The following is a 22279-nucleotide window of genomic DNA, read 5'->3' on the forward strand; positions in this document are numbered from 1 at the left end:
TTTAAAAAAAATATAAACTGTATTACACATAAATAATATTTTTTTAGAAATATTCGTAACCCAAGTAATGTACTTAAACGTAATTAACTATTTACTGTAATCTGATTACAAGAATGTAAAATGTAATGCATTACACTACTTTTTGTGCCTAAAAGTACATTGTAATTCAATTACACCCAACACTGGTTACCAAAGACACAAAAGTGTCAATGATGAGCATACTTGTGATGAAATATAATAGGTGATGTGTAAAAATAAATCAAGGATAAATAAAAATAAAAATAATCTGTGGACAAAACTTTTTTTACTATGCGTCATTTCTAATTAAGCTGTAATTTTGCACAATTATGTAAAATGTGTGAAAATATTATTTCATTGTGTGTGTTTAGGATAAAATCCTAGCAATGTAATTAGCCAAATCAAGATAAAGGAGTCCATTCCAAAAATATTTAAAATGAAAAATGTTTTTTTTTTTTTTTTAGATGTGGAAATAACTGAAAATGACTAAAAAGACCAACCTGGTCTCACAGAATCACGTAACTATACCTACGTTTTTGTAAAATGACTTTTACATGACTCGTTCTAGGTATCAAGGTAATTTCCTGGTGAAAAAAACACTAGATACAGTGCAACAACAATGCCTTTATTCCCTTTCACACAAATTACAGTAAAATGGCAAATTATGTAGAATTACTTATTTTTCACCCTGTTCCTCACACAATGTTATCTTATGACATCAAAATACTTTTACTTTAGTGCATGACTTGTAAGTTGATATTAACGTTTGCATAGATAATCAACAACATTTTCAAGCTTGTTCGGGCACAATAAAATTGCATGGTAGCTCAACTGAGATAGGAAGGTAGGTTTGGTTGATTTGAAACTCGATAGAGCATTAACCTTAAAAACCTCATCTGTTTGGGAGGAAATTTAACTCACTTTTAGTGCCACTAAGTGGACATTTCACCTCGGAACTGCCATAATACATGTTAGGATCCACATAATATAAATGTACAAAGATGTCACCACAGTCACGTAATTTTCATGAGATAAGCCTGAAATTGACAGACAAACACAATGATGGACAATGATAGTAGACAAAGTGAATAAAGACCCATAGAATGCTGAGGCCAGAATCACTGACAGTGAGATTTTTGGTATACAAGGACACTTGCATAATGCACCATACAGAAATTTGCCAGCTGAGATTGTAAGGTCTGCAGAATCTGACACTAAGTGGGCTTCTAACTGATGATATATCTATGGGGAACTGAAAATAAACAGCCTTGGAGATATCAGACACTTCTCAGGGAAACAGTGAGGAGGAAATAAAGACAGTGGAGAGAGAGAGAGAGAGAGAGAGAGAGAGAGAGAGAGAGAGAGAGAGAGAGAGAGATCGTCCTTGCAGCACGCTATTTAGATGAGAAAATAGTGTTAACGTCACATGCTAAAGTGATGTGATATTGTTCGTAGATAAATGAAGGCATCACTCATAACCAAATTACAAACCTGGGCCATCATCAGTTACGGCCTCTGGCTTATTTTGCAAAAGAAACTCAAGGTTTTAAGATAAGTAGCCTGACTGTTAGGCAGCATTTTCACTTTAGCCACCACCATTACTCCAGCAAACAAATAGACATAATGGTGCATGCATTGATTTTTATTGTACTGAAGGTTAAGCGCTAAAGACTTGCACTGGCACTCTAAAAGAAAAATGGCATTGCATTGTAAAGAAAGCTACAAAGTCCCCCTATGGTCACTAAGGAGATTTGTATTCAGATAACCGAAAATCGGTGCCCACAGTTTTGTAATCTGTACTCTAAATGTATTAACGGTGTGCATGGATTCATATACCATTCCCTCATTTTAACAATTCATGCACACAAATTTATAAACTATTCCCTCAATTTAGCAATCAGTGGCCTCTTAGAGTAATCTGAGAAGAAAGAGCTTTTCTTTTAAATGCTGGCAAATGACAAAATTTTAACAAATACACAGCAAGACTTGGTTAACAAAAGTGATGTTGTCTTTATCTGATAATGTATATTTTATATTAGGTTAATCTGCTTAATAATTAGGTAAATTCTTAGAAGCTCACTAAGCAAAGCTACTGAATCAGTGTGTAAATAGTGACCAGCCACTGTGGCCACAGATATTTTCTTTGATTTGCCAGAAATGAAGGTACCTTATCTGCACAAAGGCAATTTCAATCCAGCTAATAAAAGATTTGACTTCAAATGCATTTCCGATGTGGAAATGTCAGCCAGTGCTGATTCTCCTGATCTTGTTTCTTTCATAATGTTGATATTAGGCAGAGAAAGAGGCATAGACTTCAAAGACATGCCAAAATAGTCACATATACATGACTTCTGCTTGAGAAAACCAAGGTGAATTCTATATACTGTACCAACAAACTTGGTTCATCTACAGACTGCTGAGTGTGCTTCTTTATGACCTTTAAAAAAGTATATTTTAACATATTAAACCATCTACAGTGGCCCAAAAAAGTTAAGCTATACTTAAAAATTTATAAATGTCATTGCAAGTTGCATTTATTTTAAAGGAAGTCAGAATAAGCAAACTTTTCAAGCAGGTTGTTTGGTTTAAAATGATAAAACAACAAATATACTGTTCAAAATGAGGACAAAACATATTTGGCCACTTTTCTGGTTATCAAACTTGGTTGAACATGTCCAAAGTTAATGTGATGAACTACACCTGTGTTATTCTGATGGCATGAACTTGAAGGGAACTTACTACATACACCCACTAAAAATCACATTGAGACCAGTTAGTTAAAAATAACTGCAAAAATGCCAAGGCAAGTCAAGTTAGTTCTAAGAAAACCTCTAGCATAATTTGTTTGCAGATGTCACTTGGTTTGATATTTTGGAATATAATGCAATGGCATTCATACATTTTTAAGTAGCTTAAGTGTCCAAATACTGTACAGTATATCTCATAATTTGGCCTTAATTTAAGTTTATTAATTTACCATGTTGGTTTCATAAACTGACATTCAGAGTTGAGAGGTTGAATATGTCAGTATTTTAAAAGCAATATTTGACTGCAAACACAAAAATGGTTAAACTACTTTTCAACCAAAATCCCTTTTTTTCAGCTTCTTTCACCCAACCACATAAAGTACAGTCATTCCATAACTCTAGATTTCTCTAGATAACTCTAGATTTCAAACTCCATGCTATGCAACACTGCTTTATCACCTTTTCTGCACACTGGCATGGCTTACGGATACAAATCGATATGAGCCAGCCGAGATGTGAGGCTAAATCTTGGGCAAGTGGCAGTCCATTCATTTTAAAAATCATCTTCCCTTGTGGTTTCCCCGACATCAACACACATCTTTAGTGTGGAGGTGATTATGGGACCAGGCCTTCCCTGTATGATATGCAGTAAGTAAACGACTGTCCAAAAGCCCTTAGAAGAAACATCTGTCATGGATGGGCATATAAGGTATAGGTGCTTCAAGCTAAATAATGGTTGAAATGCAGAAATTAATCATGTCTTTTCTGGGTATTTTATATTTATGAATTACACTGATGCAGCACTGGTATGAGGCTCTGACATGTTAGAGCAATATAGATTGCCAGCAAAACTAACCTCATAGAAAAAGTAACACCGTAGATGAGTGCTAAAACCTCAAACTTACTTCTAAAATTGTATATACCCTAATTGGCCAAAGGTATGTGGAAACCATTTGTAGTTTAATGGGCTTGGCTACTTCAGCTACACCAATTACTAACAGGTGCATAAAATCAAGCTTACAGCTATGCAATCTCCTTAGACAAATATATTTAGTCAGATGTGGCTAACCTTATCTGTTCCAGCACGACAATGCCCAATGTTCACAAGGAGAGGTCCATTTAGACATGGTTTACAGGTGCATCTCAATAAATTAGAATGTCATGGAAAAGTTCATTTATTTCAGTAATTCAACTCAAATTGTGAAACTCGTGTATTAAATAAATTCAATGCACACAGACTGAAGTAGTTTAAGTCTTTTCTTCTTTTAATTGTGATGATTTTGGCTCACATTTAACAAAAACCCACCAATTCACTATCTCAAAAAATTAGAATACATCATAAGACCAATAAAAAAAACATTTTTAGTGAATTGTTGGCCTTCTGGAAAGTACGTTCATTTACTGTATATGTACTCAATACTTGGTAGGGGCTCCTTTTGCTTTAATTACTGCCTCAATTCGGCGTGGCATGGAGGTGATCAGTTTGTGGCACTGCTGAGGTGGTATGGAAGCCCAGGTTTCTTTGACAGTGGCCTTCAGCTCATCTGCATTTTTTGGTCTCTTGTTTCTCATTTTCCTCTTGACAATACCCCATAGATTCTCTATGGGGTTCAGGTCTGGTGAGTTTGCTGGCCAGTCAAGCACACCAACACCATGGTCATTTAACCAACTTTTGGTGCTTTTGGCAGTGTGGGCAGGTGCCAAATCCTGCTGGAAAATGAAATCAGCATCTTTAAAAAGCTGGTCAGCAGAAGGAAGCATAAAGTGCTCCAAAATGTCAAAATGTCGGGTGCAGTGACTTTGGTTTTCAAAAAACACAATGGACCAACACCAGCAGATGACATTGCAACCCAAATCATCACAGACTGTGGAAACTTAACACTGGACTTCAAGCAACTTGGGCTATGAGCTTCTCCACCCTTCCTCCAGACTCTAGGACCTTGGTTTCCAAATGAAATACAAAACTTGCTCTCATCTGAAAAGAGGACTTTGGAACACTGGGCAACAGTCCAGTTCTTCTTCTCCTTAGCCCAGGTAAGACGCCTCTGACGTTGTCTGTGGTTCAGGAGTGGCTTAACAAGAGGAATACTGTAGCCAAATTCCTTGACATGTCTGTGTGTGGTGGCTCTTGAGGCCTTGACCCCAGCCTCAGTCCATTCCTTGTGAAGTTCACCCAAATTCTTGAACCAATTTTGCTGGACAATCATAAGGCTGCGGTTCTCTCGGTTGGTTGTGCATCTTTTTCTTCAACACTTTTTCCTTCCACTCAACTTTCTGTTAACATGCTTGGATACAGCACTCTGTGAACAGCCAGCTTCTTTGGCAATGAATGTTTGTGGCTTACCCTCCTTGTGAAGGGTGTCAATGATTGTCTTCTGCACAACTGTCAGATCAGCAGTCTTCCCCATGATTGTGTAGCCTAGTGAACCAAACTGAGAGACCATTTTGAAGGCTCAGGAAAACTTTGCAGGTGTTTTGAGTTGATTAGCTGATTGGCATGTCACCATATTCTAATTTTTTGAGAGAGTGAATTGGTGGGTTTTTGTTAAATGTGAGCCAAAATCATCACAATTAAAAGAACCAAAGACTTAAACTACTTCAGTCTGTGTGCACTGAATTTATTTAATACACGAGTTTCACAATTTGAGTTGAATTACTGAAATAAATGAACTTTTCCACGACATTCTAATTTATTGAGATGCACCTGTAATTAGTATGGTATGGCCTCCACAAAGCCTAGACCTGAAGCCCACTGAACTCCTGACCTCTGACCTCACTGATGCTTGTATCTGAATCTGCGCAGCCATGTTCCAACATCTAGTGGAGAGCCTTTCCAAAAGAGTGGAAGCTGTTATAGCAGCAAAGAGAGGACCAACACATACTTTTGACCATGTAGTGTTTGAGTAAGTTCTCAAATGAAAAAGAAATCCATTATCCATCTAATTCATTTTCATGTGAGTATATGTATTACATGTAATTCATAAAGACTGTGCAACATTGTATCATCCCTCTCTGACTATATCAGTCTTTAACAAATTTATGTTGTAGTTTGAAAACTCCTTTTCATAGACTTAAAGAATTTCCAAATCAATTGTGGCAGGGCTGTACTTTATTTTTACAGCAGCACACATCTCACACCTCACAGTTAAATTTCAATATAGTTTTAAATTGAATCCACATTGTTTCCTTTATTTCAGCCTTCAAATGGAAAAGTTGCAATTAAGAGCAAAAAAAGAATTCCACGAGCTGGCAAAATTAATATTTCTGTGCTGCTCTTTATATGGCTCCAAATGGTTTTTGTCATTTTGTTCACTAGCCCGTAAAACACATTGGAAATTAGTAAGATGAAAAGCAAAGGAAAATGGCACATACTGTATATAAAGAGCTCTGGCCATTAGCTTTGTGTGTGGTATCTCTTTGTTGAGATTTCAAAGTTATCAAACCTCAGTAAATGAGTGTTGGGGATCAGAGCTAGATGGTAGACTGTGAGAGTCTGTAAACATCACCCACAAACAAACTTTACAGTTACAACTGGTGCCATCAGTTTTATTGCATTTCTGTTATATACAGGATATCCATCTAAAATCTGGGTGCCACTTAAATGTACTCTCATTACACACCAGTTAACAGGTTGTTTACAAACCACAAGTAGTTTACAACTAGTTTACAGATGTGTAGTCTCGCGTAGCCAGAACTTTGGTCTATATTGCAGCTTATTCTGGCCAAGAACCACCCAGGAAACAAATGTCTGATGTTAAGCAACCAACCACAGTTCATTTTGTTTTTTATGTGCCATTTGGGGCTGTGTCTATCTGAAAAAATTATTACATTAATAGACTGGTTATGAAAATAATATTTGAATCACTGAAATATATGGCACAGCAGTTGTACAGAAAAAAAAAAAAAAAAGCTCTGGAAAATGTGTATAGACTCCAAGATCAAAATTTCTGACTATTTCAAAATCATATCTCAGAAAACAAAGTGGAACACACAGTTCTGCTTACAGATATCTAGATAACTTACTACTAAGTGCCTTAACCTCAAGTATACATGTGGACATTGTATTTTGGCTTCGCTATACGCAACACATAAATTAAATTAATTTAAACTGACTGATCTCAGTTCAGAAGACTCTGAGCTGTCAGTAAATTGTTAAACTTTCAATGTACGGAGTCATGTGACAAAACAACATGGTGCCGATCACAGCAGAGTTTGTCTTTGGGAGAAACGGCAACAAAACTACATCTGGTAAGAAACCTAATTATGTTTTTACATTGAAACTTGTGTGAGCCGAAGGCTTAGAGTCTCTAGTTTCATCCGATATGCCATTTTTAAAATTTGAGTGATTTATCGCAAATCGCCACACTGCTAAACACAATGTACACTATAGTGTTCAGTACAATAGCACAAGGTTTTCATTAGAAATCCTACATTTACTGTGCATTTTCACATTGTTAAAAAAATATCTTTCAAAGGCTTTATATGGAGTTAGGATGAAAATATACTGCATTTCAAACTGTGCATCCAGTGCAGACAGACAGCATGCTGAAGGTTAAGTCATCCACTAAACAGGGACCAAGGGGGCATCCTATAGCTTTCCTATGAATACTGTGTCCTTTGAAATCCAAACTTCCTATCAAAAGTTCAGTTTCAGGCTGCAGATGATGTTTGAACCACTCAACATTTTTGGAAGACATGGGACAATGGTAATCAGTACATAGATTCAGAATGTATAATGTATAATTTTGTTTTAACATGGTTGCCAGTGATTGGATGATGCTGGGCATTACTTGCATAAGAATGAATTATGCTAATGTCTGATTGGTAAAATCACTTGTTTGTTTGACAGTGCAAAGGGAGAACATTGAGATTTTGTTACCAAATTAGAAAAAAAAAACAAAAAAACATTTTAACATAAAAGTCAAATCAAGTAAAATTATTTTTATATGTATAGTTTTTTATTTGTGCTTTTCCCACTACACATTGTTCCAAAACAACTTAGTCCTGCTGCACAAATACGTGGACATACATTTTTAGGAAAACGATTTGCTCTAGAATTTTTCTTTTTTTTTGCTTGTTTATTAGGTGCTACAAGTTACAAATCAAAAAGGGAAATGGAAAATGCACAAAGAAGTCACGCTCAATCTCTAAGGAGGTTAAACAAAACTATTTTAATTGAATAGCTTTCAAAGATTTGATCCTGATAACCTGGCAGATTCTGACGAATCCAGAGATTAGTTCCTTCTCAAAAGTGCTCATTGTATCATCCTGGTACCTTGTAAACACTAAAATTTGTTTCTAAGTGGACTGATGCCTTATTCCCAGAAGTTGTGTCAGCAATTCAGATTAGACCTTACCAGATCAAGAACGTTTTGTGTACAATATGCATCACAAGGACAGTGAATGGACAGTGGGAGGTTCGTTGACATACTGTCTGAGGCTGAGATGAAGTAGTATTAGTACATGTGCGAGGAGGTAAACAAATTAAGTACAAGTGCTGCACTTTGCAAGACAGGAAGCGCTAACCACTGAGAGAAATCTAATTCTCTGATTTGACTTCATTAACATGTTCCTCTTTTCTCAGCTGCTGCTGGAGGCGAAATGTGGCTGAGAGCAATTCAAGATGACACTCCAAAAAACTGATGTAGTGAGCCCACATAGATGAGAAAGAAAGAGAGAGTGACAGAGCGAGAGAGAAGCTCTAAAGCACATCATGTTGTCTTTCCACTGATAGACAAATAGATCAAGTGGCTTGCCTCAAATTCACTATGGGCTCACTCCATCAAAGACAGAGCCAAAAAAGCAATATGAGAGCAGAGAAAAAGCAGACAGAAGACGAAAAAGTCAAATAAAACATGAAGAACAGTCTGGAAGAGATATAGAACGAGATCTCACCATCAGTGGAGCATCCTGTGGAACCATCACTAGAGCAGTACCGCATCTCAATCCTCTGCCTCCCCACCTCCAGCAGGCTGGGCTCTGGGACACGCGCCTTACAGGTGTACCTGAAACGCTGCTCGTAATGACCGCCATTGTCCGAGATATTCACGGGCGTCCATGGTGTCCAGGGTGTTGTCTTCTTTAGATCCGGACAAGGGAGGGTATTACAGGACTGGAATTCCTATAGAAAATCATTATCGAAAACAATCATCAGAGTCCAAACATTTTTGCTCAACATAATCACACGGGAAGTCAAAATGTTGCTAACCAATGTTTTAGCACCCTGACATCAACCCCATTCTACCGAGTTTCTGACAAGTGCCATCTCATATCAGACATCATTGCATCAATTCAAATGTTTTAACCTTTTCCCATGGCAGCCTTAGCAGCCTTAAAGATACGGGTTCTGGTCCCATGGAAACCAGGAATCAATTGCATTCAGGTTGCAATTTCTCTTTGAAACTGCACCAGAAAAATGTCAAGACACATCATGATTTTGTTATTCATATTTTCATTTTGGTGGCTTAATGCAAGGAATATTCCACATATGTTTTGTCACATGGAGTTTATCATCATAGATCAACTATTGAAAGTACATTTTCCAAGTCTTTAGACGTACAAGTCTTTATAAGATACGCAACAGGTGCTTTCTTTAGTAGATGGTTTGTTTGAATTATTTTCTTTTTTCTTGACTGTAACAAAATACATGTAATTGCGTTACATAGAATATAAAAATTAAGTAACTGTATTCAGCCCCTGTTACGTTTTCAAGCACCTGTATTCAGAATACAGTGACTTTATAAAATGTTGTTAAAATCTTTCTGTCATAATGACCAAAATATAAGTCAGAAAGAAATAAATCTTGTCAATTAAGTGAGAAACGTGTCTATTTTTCTGTAAAGTTTTTATGAACACACAGATGTGCTCTGCACACTTGTCCTCTCGCTCTTTCTTCCCCAGTGAAGCTGCAGCACATGTGCAGTGTTGCCAGGATTTCAAGCCAAATTGGGCTAATTTGAAAACACAATAACGGGTTAAAATTATAGCATTGTGGGATGTGGTTTTTAGGATACTTTAAAAATGGACCGCGGTCTCCAAAATGTTTGATGGTAGACACTAGATAATAAAAATATACAACGTCTTATTTATGTATAATGATTCCATGAATAAATATCTGGCCACCGAACCAGAATGTTGTCGTCTTAAACCGCGTGTTGTCAGCTGTGCACAACAAATAAATACAGCCACATTTTTACACAAATATTACATTCGTGCGAATGATACACTGTTTCCCGGGATTTAAATTGTTGTGTAAATACATTTATTTAACATCTCATTCAAAGATAGTTGGTGGTTTAAACTTAAACGATTAAAGCGGTTCAGATACGATAATAATTACTTATTACATGGCTGCCAGGAATGCACGACACTGATTGGTTAATGGCACCATGTAGTGTCTTATATTTCTCTGTAACCACCGCACATCGACGTTCAGACCACTTATCCGGGTATCTGAGCCATTCTTCCTGATTCTTGTATGTTGTATCACTCTGTGTTCTCTACAATTAAGCTAATAAAATAATTTAAACTCATCAATGTTTCATGTGCATTTATTTATTTATTTGGTAAGTAGTCTTGTAATAAGATGCATATTAAGCAGTGAGACGTTCATTAATTAAAAAATAAACAACCGAACTCTGAGGCAAACCGGAGGTGGAATTTCAGCTGTTCATCGATTTATTTCTTCTCACATAATTACACAATTTCAATGCAAATACATTTTTCATGTCCATCTATTTGTTCATTTGGCAAGTAGACTTGTAATAGGCTGAATAATGATTAGTCAGATGGTAATTTTCACAAAATATATACCAACAGAACTCAAACCTGAGGTGGATTTTAGCGGTTAAGCCATTTCTTTCTTCTCAAATTACATAATTTCAGCGCATATCAATATTTTATTTCCATTTATTTATTTATTTAGTTGGTAGCTGTGTAATAAGCGGGATAATGTAAAGTCATTTGGTTGTTATCACACAATACACCCCTTCAAGATCACCCTGTCGGGGTTTATTTTACGATAACCGGCTGACTGTTCATTATCCCTTACATGTCACACATAATTCTTCCAATTGTGCCTTGCCTTTATACTGTAAATATGCATTCTAAAAGTATTCTTGTTTTCTGAATATGTTACTTTTTTATGTGATGTATCAGAACTGAATACATTTAAGATAGAATATTTAGTATTCAGCCCAGAATACTTTCTTTAATATTCTGCACAATCCTGAAAATTACCGGCCGACTGGTGAGTTTTATTTACTCGCCAAAGACAGTATAGCATCAATTCTGAAAATATTCTTTTGGAGTCTTGTTGCCATTTTGCTGACACCTATGAAATATTTCCATTGCACTCTTTGCTGAACATGGCAAGTAGCAAACAAGTCAGACAGAAAAGGTCATTGATCAAGTTTAATTTATTGCCCGTGAGGAGAAAAGGCTTTGAAATATGAGGGAATAAATAAAGAAATAAAGATGGCCATCCCACACAAGCTAAAATGACATTCTGATTTGACAGGAAGATAAAAGGATTGACAAAAGATGAAAATTCTCAGTGGCATGGGATAGTTAAAATAAAAAAGTGATCCGAAGAGAATCTTGAGAGATTTTTCAGCAGTGCTGCCTGTTCTAACACTTATTCCCAGTTGGGCAGAGGCTTGTGGCAAATCTCGCCCCCCTAAATTCACAATTCTCTTATTCCATTTATATAATTGATATGACATCTAAACCGATGTCTGCTTGATCTGTACAACAGCTATGAGCTTTCAATCCTTCAATTTATAATAATGCAAAGTGTCTTCTAATATCAGTGTCTAGCACTTGAGGCAGTCAGATTAATGTCGTGACACCTTAATAAATTGTCTTGAAACAAGGAGCTATTGATTTCCTGTAAATCATATGTGTTCATTTGGTGGAGTGGGGAGCTGTGTCCATTCTCGCTGCATTTATTTATGCTTAATAAACCTTGAATAACTGCCAGACCTTGGAAACATAAGATAAAAGTCCTTTTTGTTCATCCGTCAATCTGTCAAATGAAGATAGTGAGCTGATGTCAAGCATTTGGACAGCTGTCTTCCCCTTTTGTCTCCTTTAACCTCACCTGAGAAAGGGGAGCGGAAACCCAAGGTTAAAGAAGTGAAACATTTTCGGCATTGTTTGACGTGTGATTTGACCACCTGCTTTTCTTTTCAAGCTCTCTGGTTTCATATTCACCTCTGTTTGTTAATTTTTTATGATGGTAAATATCAGGGCAATATGGTTGAATCACATCAGCTAACTCTTTGCTTTTTCACCCCTTTTAAACCTTTGTGTGACTACGCATAGTGTTTTTTTATTTTATTTTTTATGGTAGACTGCGCTCTCTTAGAGCATGAAAGGAAAACATGGTACTGAATAATTACAAGGTTCCATTTATTGCCTCCACAAATGAACAAACTACAAACTGCACTACAAGCTGTAATAATACTGCTATATAGCTATGTACTGTAAACACTCCCATTAGAAACAGATGGAAGTCAGCAGTCCATGATTGGCTTTTTAGTTTCAGTTTTTGTTTCAATTCATTACTGTACGAGACAAGTCACACAAAAGTCACAAAAAGGGTGTTGCTATGAGGTCGCTATAGGTGTTCTGAGTGGTTTTTACTGTGTTGCTATGTGGTTGCTAGAGAGTTCTGGGTGGTTGTTAGGGCATACCTAGGTGGTTGATTGGGTGTTCTGAGTGATTGTTTACTAGTCCATGACAAAAGATTCAACATAGTCACATGACAACTGTGTATTAATTTGAACGAGATGACGAAGTTGACTTGTACAAAAATGTAAGACTTTTAGTCCCATTTCCCCAACTAATCAACAAACAGAATTTAAAATCGATACAAAACAGGCATCACATTTTAGGTAGTTTACTATGCAACACCTTTTTGAGAAAGTAAACGTTGGTGAACAAATTTGTTTCTTTCCAAACCCCAATGTTTTCTTTGTTCCATGGTATAAAAGGTATTTTCCTATTAAAATCATGGTATACGTTTTAGGGTTTGGGTAAGGGTAAGGGTTTGACTTTATGGTTAAGTTTAGGCTTAGGTTAGGGGTTACGTTTAGGAAAAATCATTATAATATTGATTGGTGGTTCCTTTATGGGACTAAAATTTGTATTTTTTTGTATGAGTCAACTTGTATGCTTTCTTACAATTTCAGCAACTTGTACTAATTATTACGACTTGTACTAATTATTACTCATGAGACAGGATTGAAAGAGCCTACCTCCAATGACATTTAGTTCCCTAGATGTCTCGATTCCCTACTTCAATGTAAGTTGATAGGATTGTTTTGGCCCTTTTTTTGTCCACCAAGAGAAAATTGTAAGTCTGATTGCTAGAAAATAATACTAATACTAATACAATAACATACTTCTCCTCAACAAGCTGCATGATTTTAGGTGCCATTCATGTCTGTAGCTCAAAAGGTGACGAGCTTAACTTCAAGTATGAGGAATAATATATGTGATGCTTGCCACACACTGTCATATCTTGTAAGGATTATGGGTTTTCTATGGTTTCCAATAAAACATCTTATATGCAATCTTATACTATCAGAAAATTAATAAAATTGTTATTTACGCCAAAGCATCACTGTAAAATCTCTTTCGAGGTGATTAACTAAAAATTATAATACAGCAGAACACATTCAAACATGTCAGGTGGGCTGGTGATGCTACATTGGATTCAATAAGGCAGTTATTCTCCAAAACACTCAACAGCTGGGCAACTGCCTACATATGGGCACTTGGGCAGCAAAACATAATTGGGATTTAATGTGAACTGATATGGCTGTGCACACAGCATAATACTTGTCTACCAGGCCTTGCGTGATGTCTGAAATTTGTTTGTGTCCACAAAAATTTGACATCACCCAAAGCGGGTTAAATCAATCATATTTTCTTGTTGATAATGATGTTAGGTGTGGATAATTCAGCTTCTCGTATTGTTTGCTCTCTTTTACCCACTCTTTTCCTCATTACTCATTGTACTCACATTTTTCATTTCTATAATTCTCCATCAATCTCACTTTGTCTTGGTCTTCCTTTTCTCTAATTCTCTATTGTTCCGTTTTTGTTTTTCCCACTGACTATCTATTCATTATCCTCCTCTCTCTCTCCATCTTTTTCACGTCCCTCTCCCACTCTCGGTCCCCAAGTGTATTTTTCTTTCTCAGCAGTACTGTATTAGCTAAAGTTCCTGTCCGTTACTAATGCATTATGGGTAGTGGAGACAGGGATTATGGGATGCCCTGTACAGAGCTCTACTGGTCCCTGATCAGGCACCAGACATATGCTGACTAATGAGAAATCGCACCTGCACTCTCTGAGGCTTTCTAACATCATTACATCAACTGCACCGTTTATATCACCAAGATCTATGGGGCTGAGTTCTTCCACTGAGTTTGATGCACACAGACTGAATGCATTCACATTCTAACAATCAACCCACACATACAAAAGCAGTGTATCAGCAAGTATGTGTGAGACAGTCTTTACAGTAATTGGCCATTCTAAACCCTCACACAGAATATATTTGACACTATATGCCCCCTGACTCCATAGAGCCACACAGGCTAATAGAAAACAACAAACTCCAATCCATTACCGAGGTGCATCTGATTGCATTCATTACGGGCGGTTCACTTGAGACACCGGCTGGCCTGTTCCACAATGGACCACCTAGACAAATAGTCTCAATTATTAGTACTGCAAAGTGCACAATCAGTCAGGCAAGACTCCAGAGCACAATACACTCAGTCCAGGACTGTGATGAAAAATGCTGTCATTTGGGACTGTTCAAATTCCCTGAAGAAAAGTTCTCTCTCTATGACCTCAACGTAAGTTAAATTAATACCCATACCGCACAGTCATGGTAGAGAAATGGGATGCAGGGTTTTATGGTGCATGTTAATCTGTAGATAGTTTTATGTTGTAGATTAAAATATATTAACAAGAAATAAATTAGGGAATTTAAGAACTCTAAGAAGACTGTCCAAATACCGTCACATGAGATAAAACTTCTGAGGCCTTGAATTTAACTTTAATTAAATTTCATGTGAATTCAAATACTTCTAGTTACACAAGTTTGATATTCACTAAAAATGTGTCAGAATTCATAAAGCAATGCGAATATGCATTGCCACAAGAGGATCTTAAAGACTGATCGCACTGTATAAATTGGCAACAGAAGTTTGAAGGTTTTTGTTGCTGAAATCGGTCTGTGCTCACCGAAATGTTAATCACAGTGGCTGAAGCTGGAACTTTTGTTGAACGTAGGGAAATGTGTGAGCTTCAATTTCTAGTTGTAATATCCACAGAGTGGCGCCAAAAGAGAGTTGTATTTTTAGTTGTAAATTATGTAATACAGTCAACAGGAATGCATATTTTATTAACTTTACCTAACCCAAACCCCAACCCTAAAACGAATCATCAGTGGAGTAAAAATTTCATTTTAGAGTGGAAATGCAACCTCCAAATCGCATTGTTTATGTGAACATGTTACTTGTACATTTATGAATGGAAACTAAGAACCAACATTACATTAAAAGAACATTCTTGGTTCAATACAATTTAAGCTCAATCGACACCATTTGTGACACAATGTTAATTATCACAAACATTAATTTCAACTTGTCTTTCCTTTTCTTTACGAAAAAAATTTAAATAAAAAAATCTGTTTAAGGATTGCCGCCGTTCACTTCCATTATAAGTGCCTCACTGTAACTTTTTTTAAACAAAAGGAGAGGAAGGACTAAGCTCAGGTCTAAGCTCAGAAGGAGTCTTTTCATTTTTGTGGCAATAAGCATTATGCAACAAATGCTGTCGATTCAACTTAACTTGTATCGAACACAGAATTTTGTTTTAACCAAAATAAAAAAATAAAAATCGGCTTTCTTGCCATCCGGCAATATTCCAAATGCATTATAGTTTCTTGGTAGGTGTTTCAGTTTAACACCTTAAGTTAGTTAAATTGACAACATGCTTATAGCTAGCTACTTGAATAACAACACATCCGGTTTAACGGCAAAGACATTTAAATGTAACTCTATCACTCCCTCAAGTACTGAGTTTTGTTACTGCCACAATCACATGATTCTTGCCTAAGAACACATGAAATATGTTTCATATTTGTGTCAGTGAAAGAAATCTATAAAACAAAAAATGCCACCACATTTTATTTAATACTGAATTGAATACTGTCTTTTCTTTATGCTAGAAAAGATCATCATGTTACAGATTCCAATCTTTAAAAGCCCCCTTTTCACAGTAATTCTAAAAATACACTTGCCTTAAGAGAGTAATTTCAACTTGTGTCTTATTATCAGTGCATCATTACACTATATATATATATATATATATATATATATATATATATATATATATATATATATATATATATATATATATATATATATATACAGGTGCTGGTCATATAATTAGAATATCATCAAAAAGTTGATTTATTTCACTAATTCCATTCAAAAAGTGAAACTTGTATATTATATTCATTCATTGCTCACAGACTGATATATTTCAAATGTTTTTTCTTTTAATTTTGATGATTATAACTGACAACTAAGGAAAATCCCAAATTCAGTATCTCAGAAAATTAGAATATTACTTAAGACCAATACAAAGAAAGGATTTTTAGAAATCTTGGCCAACTGAAAAGTATGAACATGAAAAGTATGAGCATGTACAGCACTCAATACTTAGTTGGGGCTCCTTTTGCCTGAATTACTGCAGCAATGCGGCGTGGCATGGAGTCGATCAGTCTGTGGCACTGCTCAGGTGTTATGAGAGCCCAGGTTGCTCTGATAGTGGCCTACAGCTCTTCTGCATTGTTGGGTCTGGCATATCGCATCTTCCTCTTCACAATACCCCATAGATTTTCTATGGGGTTAAGGTCAGGCGAGTTTGCTGGCCAATTAAGAACAGGGATACCATGGTCCTTAAACCAGATACTGGTTGCTTTGGCACTGTTTGCAGGTGCCTAGACCTGTTGGAAAATGAAATCTGCATCTCCATAAAGTTGGTCAGCAGCAGGAAGCATGAAGTGCTCTAAAACTTCCTGGTATACGGCTGCGTTGACCTTGGACCTCAGAAAACACAGTGGACCAACACCAGCAGATGACATGGCACCCCAAACCATCACTGACTGTGGAAACTTTACACTGGACCTCAAGCAACGTGGATTGTGTGCCTCACCTCTCTTCCTCCAGACTATGGGACCCTGATTTCCAAAGGAAATGCAAAATTTACTTTCATCAGAGAACATAACTTTGGACCACTCAGCAGCAGTCCAGTCCTTTTTGTCTTTAGCCCAGGCGAGACGCTTCAGACGCTGTCTGTTGTTCCCATGTCTTGCATACGTCTGTGCGTAGTGGTTCTTGAAGCACTGACTCCAGCTGCAGTCCACTCTTTGTGAATCTCCCCCACATTTTTGAATGGGTTTTGTTTCACAATCCTCTCCAGGGTGCGGTTATCCCTATTGCTTGTACACTTTTTTCTACCACATCTTTTCCTTCCCTTCGCCTCTCTATTAATGTGCTTGGACACAGAGCTCTGTGAACAGCCAGCCTCTTTTGCAATGACCTTTTGTGTCTTGCCCTCCTTGTGCAACGTGTCAATGGTCGTCTTTTGGACAACTGTCAAGTCAGCAGTCTTCCCCATGATTGTGTAGCGTACAGAACTAGACTGAGAGACCATTTAAAGGCCTTTGCAGGTGTTTTGAGTTAATTAGCTGATTAGAGTGTGGCACAAGGTGTCTTCAATATTGAACCTTTTCACAATATTCTAATTTTCTGAGATACTGAATTTGGGATTTTCCTTAGTTGTCAGTTATAATCATCAAAATTAAAAGAAATAAACATTTGAAATATATCAGTCTGTGTGTAATGAATGAATATAATATACAAGTTTCACTTTTTGAATGGAATTAGTGAAATAAATCAACTTTTTGATGATATTCTAATTATATGACCAGCACCTGTATATATAGACAGCCTGTTAAGGGTTGCCTGGTATTCATTATTAATTTTCTGTCCAGACTGGCACTTGACACACCATATTCTTACTGTTTCAGACAAAATAATTGCCAACTAGTATTTCAAGGGGGAATTTTTCATAAAATGATGACAGCTGTTTGCAAGTATGGCCAAAGTGTGCTAATCATCAGCTACAGAACATAATACGAAGCTAGCTTATTAAATCATGTGTTCTAAGCATTACTTCTTTGAAAACATCAAATCACCAGATGAGTAATAAGTGAAAAAGGCTCACAAAGCTTAAAAATAGCACGAAAAGCCAAATCAGGCAACGCACCATCCTGGTACCTACACACACACATATATAATTACACACATCGAAATGATGGTGCTGCCCTCACAGCCTTTGTGGCATTCCTAGGATGCTTTGGTGAGTTGATGTTTTTGGTGTCTCCATGGTGATGGATATAAGGCAGCTGGCCTTGTGGGAAAATACACACACACACTTAGAAAGCACAAAGAAAATGACAGAGCATTACCAATAGGACTCACGGGAACGTCTGAACTTTTTCTTAAGCCATTTTGTCTTGCAAATGCCATTGATCAACCAGCAAAGATTGAAACTGTTCACAGCCTTGCATTCTTAATTGGACACTTGTTTTTCCAGATAATAACATAGTTTAAAGGTGCATTATGCAATTTGTTCAATGCTAAAACAATTTGTCTTATACCAGCATGATATGCAAAAACTATAAATAAGCCATTTGTATGTTGACTCCCCCGAAAAGTGTAAAATCTACAGTATGAAGATGCTCTCTTTAGCAACATTAAAGCAGCCCAAAATAGCAACATTGGCTCAGCCAATGGCACAAGTTTGGGCCAGGCCTGTTTGTCGACCAATGGAAGGTGGGGGGAGAGTCCTGGAGAACTGTTTGAAAAGAGTATACACTACCATTCAAAAGTTTGGGGTCACTTGCCTGAAATGTTTCTCATGATCTTAAAAACCTTTTGATCTGAAGGCGTATGCTTAAATGTTTGAAATTATTATTTTTTTTTCGACAAAAATATAATTGTGCCAACATTTTAATTTATTTAATTACAAAACTAAAATTTTATTTAAAAAAAAAAAGTTTTTTAAATTGATGACTTGGACTGAATAATTAAGAAAAGCAGCCACTAAGTGCCCAGCATAGATGGGAACTCCTTCAATACTGTTTAAAAAGCATCCCAGGGTGATACCTCAAGAAGTTGGTTGAGAAAATGTCAAGAGTACATTTCTGCAAAATCTAGGCAAAGTGTGACCACTTTGAATATGCTAAAATATAACATAGTTTTGATTTATTTAGAATTTTTTTTGTCACAACATAATTCCTATATTTCCATTTCTATTATTCCATAGTTGTGATGACTTTATTATTATTCTAAAATGTGAAAAAATAAATAAAACAAAGAATGAGTAAGTGACCCTAAACTTTTGAACGGTAGTGTATATATTTTTTGCAATTCCATTTGGTGACACCAGAGGCGCAAAAATTACTCAGTTCATCTTTAAAAAACAACTACTAAAGGAGTCATGTCATGAGGAATCAAATTTTTCTTGATATTTTGACATATAAGAGGTCATTCTACTATAAAAACATACTGTACATTTAGAACTCAATCCCCAATGCAATAAAATAATTTTTTTAAACAAAGCTGCAAAAATGCCTCGTTCTGTACTTCCACAACTTCCCTACATCACTAGGGGGCCCATTAATTCATGACCGCATTTAGAGTGAAAAACATCAACGCCTACTTTAAATCATCGCACCAATGGCCCACCCACTGGTGCTCAGTTGTAAACAGAGAGAGAGATCAGGACAGACAGGCCTAGTGTGGCCTACTACCTACTGTATTCCTAAACACCAAAGGGTACTGTAGGGAGGTAAGGGATGGGCAAGGAGGAGGCGGAAACTGGCTGAACAGTTAACGTAAAGTTAATGATATAAATTAACTTAAAACAACATAAAACATAAAGACACACAGACACACACAACGCGGCCGCATGTGTCTCTCTCTCTCGAACTGATGCCTCCGGCTCGTCTTTATCCCCCTCCCAGCTGATTAGTCTGATTCAGGGCTGGCCGTGTGTCCTCACGGCCTGGCCCCACCCTCCTCCTCGTCACACTGCTCCATCGCATGTCTCAGGTCGGGGAAACCCCCGGCATGACGCACTCCCCTCCCTTCCTGGGTGGGGGGGTGGGGGGGACGTTGCCCTTCTGGCCGTGCCTGCTGGCAGGTCTTCCCTGCCTTTCTGGAGCCCTAGGAGAGATTGAGGGGAGGGAAAGGGGAGAGGGAAAGAGCAAGGCGGAGTGACAGAGAGAGAAAGAGAGGAGAGAGAGAGAAAAACTAGCTCGCTCCTCCCCCGGTGGATGGCAGTGAGCCCTCCTCCGCTTCTCGGCGGACGGCAGCGGCGAGGACTCTGTGACAGCGCATCAATGTAACGGGGTAAAGGATAGGCAAGGAGGAGGCAGGAACTGGCTGAACAGTCAACGTAAATATAATGATATAAATGAACTTAAAACAACATAAAACATAAAGACACATAGACACACACAACGCAGCCACATGCGTCTCTCTCTCTCAAACTGGTGCCTCCGGCTCGTCTTTATCCCCCTCCCGGCTGATTAGCCTGATTCAGGGCCGGCCGTGTGTCCTCACAGCCCGGCCCCGCTCTCCTCCTCGTCACAGGGACCCATCTGGACAATATTTTATTATTTTTGTATATAAACATGCACTACACAGATGTCTTTGACCGTTGTCATGTTTCTCGAGGCACTTTGAAAGATGCACTGTCAAGTTACAACTCTGAAAAGCTGCTCTGCCTTTTGCTGTTTTGTGCAAAAAAGCACATCATATATATTATCATATATTACTAAATTATGACTGTTTTGGTGCAAAAAAAAAAACTTTTACTAACATTATCAGTGGACCTCAGGGAAGATAATAAAATTATAAAAAAAGAGAATGACATGACCCCTTTAAGGGCTGCCTCAATTTCTATAAGCCACCTCAACCACTTCCCAAATGGAGTAAAAAGTGAATAATGGTCATGTGAGTTGGACTTATTCTAAACTGGCAGTGGGTGATGATTTTAATGTTGGTGGGTGACAGAGTAAAAATATCACATCTAGCAACTTTAGCAAGGCTAAAACACACTCCAGCCCTCCCATCTTTCCAAAAGTGGGATTTGCATTTCGGTATTGCAGATGCTTGTGACAGTGCTAAAACATTTGACAATTCTGCAAGTAACTACTTTTTTAAAAGAGCTTCTCAGAATAAGTATAAGGATTGCATCAGGCAACACAGTATGTACCTTAAAATTATAGATTTTGGATGCTCCTAGGTCATGTAACATTGTAGAAATGGCAACGATATATTAACACTGGACATATGCAGTCCATTTTCTAAGGTGTTTTCTCAGAAAAGGTTTCATAAAGGTCACATAAACAGGCTGCTAAATGGAATTTAGTTTCAATGGAGTGTGTGAGTAGTGACATACTACACTGCATCCAGGACATTCGTTTCCATTCTCACACGTTCGCTGCCGAGACTGGATCCCACCACCACACAGAGCGGTGCAGCGTTCCCATGGAGACCATGATGACCAATAGATATGCGGCGGGCAGGGCAGGTGCTCATTGCAGTATCTAAGAAAGATTAAAACAAACATCTCTCAGTCTTAGCATGCAAATTAAAATCTGTTTACAGACCCATCTTTTATTCCCAGTTATTCACTCAACATGATTATGCAATAAAACAAGGGTCTTATTAATAGAATATTAAACATAGAACTTTTACCATTGAAATGCATTTAACTCAACAAGTTGAAAATGAAAACTTGTGATAATGACTGGCTGGCACTTCTGTATGTCCCCAAGGACAGGAAATAGCCACGTTAACCTCAGTATAATGAGCACTGACTGAGCAGTGACTTATCTAAATGAGGTCTGCAGGCTGACTGAGAAGGGGTTCTCTGGGCCCGTATGTCTACTTGTAGAGCCAGATGTGGACTGTACATGTAGTTGTATTTGAAAGGTAGTTGTAATTGGTATAAAGCATGGGAATGGCTGGTGACTGGACACACAAACAGCCAGTCTCTTATGTGGTCTCACTGCAATCAGTGATATTTGTTAGAAAAGTGAATAATACATGAACTCCGATTCCTTTTGAAGATTTGGTCAATTAGAGAACAAAGGCTTTGAAATTTATTGAAAAAATAACCTCAGACTTCTAAACCCTCCGATGACCATGAACTAGAAAAAATAGTCAGTACAGATGCTCTAAGAACTCTAAGTATCAGACACAAGAAAATTGTGTAAATCAGTACAAGTTCTGAGAGTTGTGGATTATTTAATACCTTGCTGAAAAGATTAGCTTAGACCTGCATGAATTTCCATGCTAGTCCAAGCTGGTTTATGCTGGTTCAGTCTTGGTGGACTTGCATAGCCA

At 37.3% G+C, this 22279-nt stretch overlaps 1 protein-coding gene across 2 annotated transcripts in view; it reads right to left on the bottom strand.

The window, feature by feature from the left end:
- The window catches only part of LOC127432102 (semaphorin-5A-like), a 205820-nt gene that overhangs the window by 44391 nt on the left and 139150 nt on the right, over positions 1–22279 (bottom strand). For both annotated transcript variants that reach the window (XR_007895695.1, XM_051682907.1), the window contains exons 15-16: positions 21330–21477; positions 8661–8886 (exon numbers count right to left, since the gene is read on the bottom strand). Coding sequence is in view for 1 of the 2 variants with exons in the window: in XM_051682907.1 (XP_051538867.1) it covers positions 8661–8886; positions 21330–21477 (374 nt within the window). In the remaining variant the exon portion in view is untranslated. The remainder of the gene's footprint in view (positions 1–8660; positions 8887–21329; positions 21478–22279) is intronic.

Source organism: Myxocyprinus asiaticus, chromosome 41, assembly GCF_019703515.2.
Source record: "Myxocyprinus asiaticus isolate MX2 ecotype Aquarium Trade chromosome 41, UBuf_Myxa_2, whole genome shotgun sequence".
NCBI classification, from domain to species: domain Eukaryota; kingdom Metazoa; phylum Chordata; class Actinopteri; order Cypriniformes; family Catostomidae; genus Myxocyprinus; species Myxocyprinus asiaticus.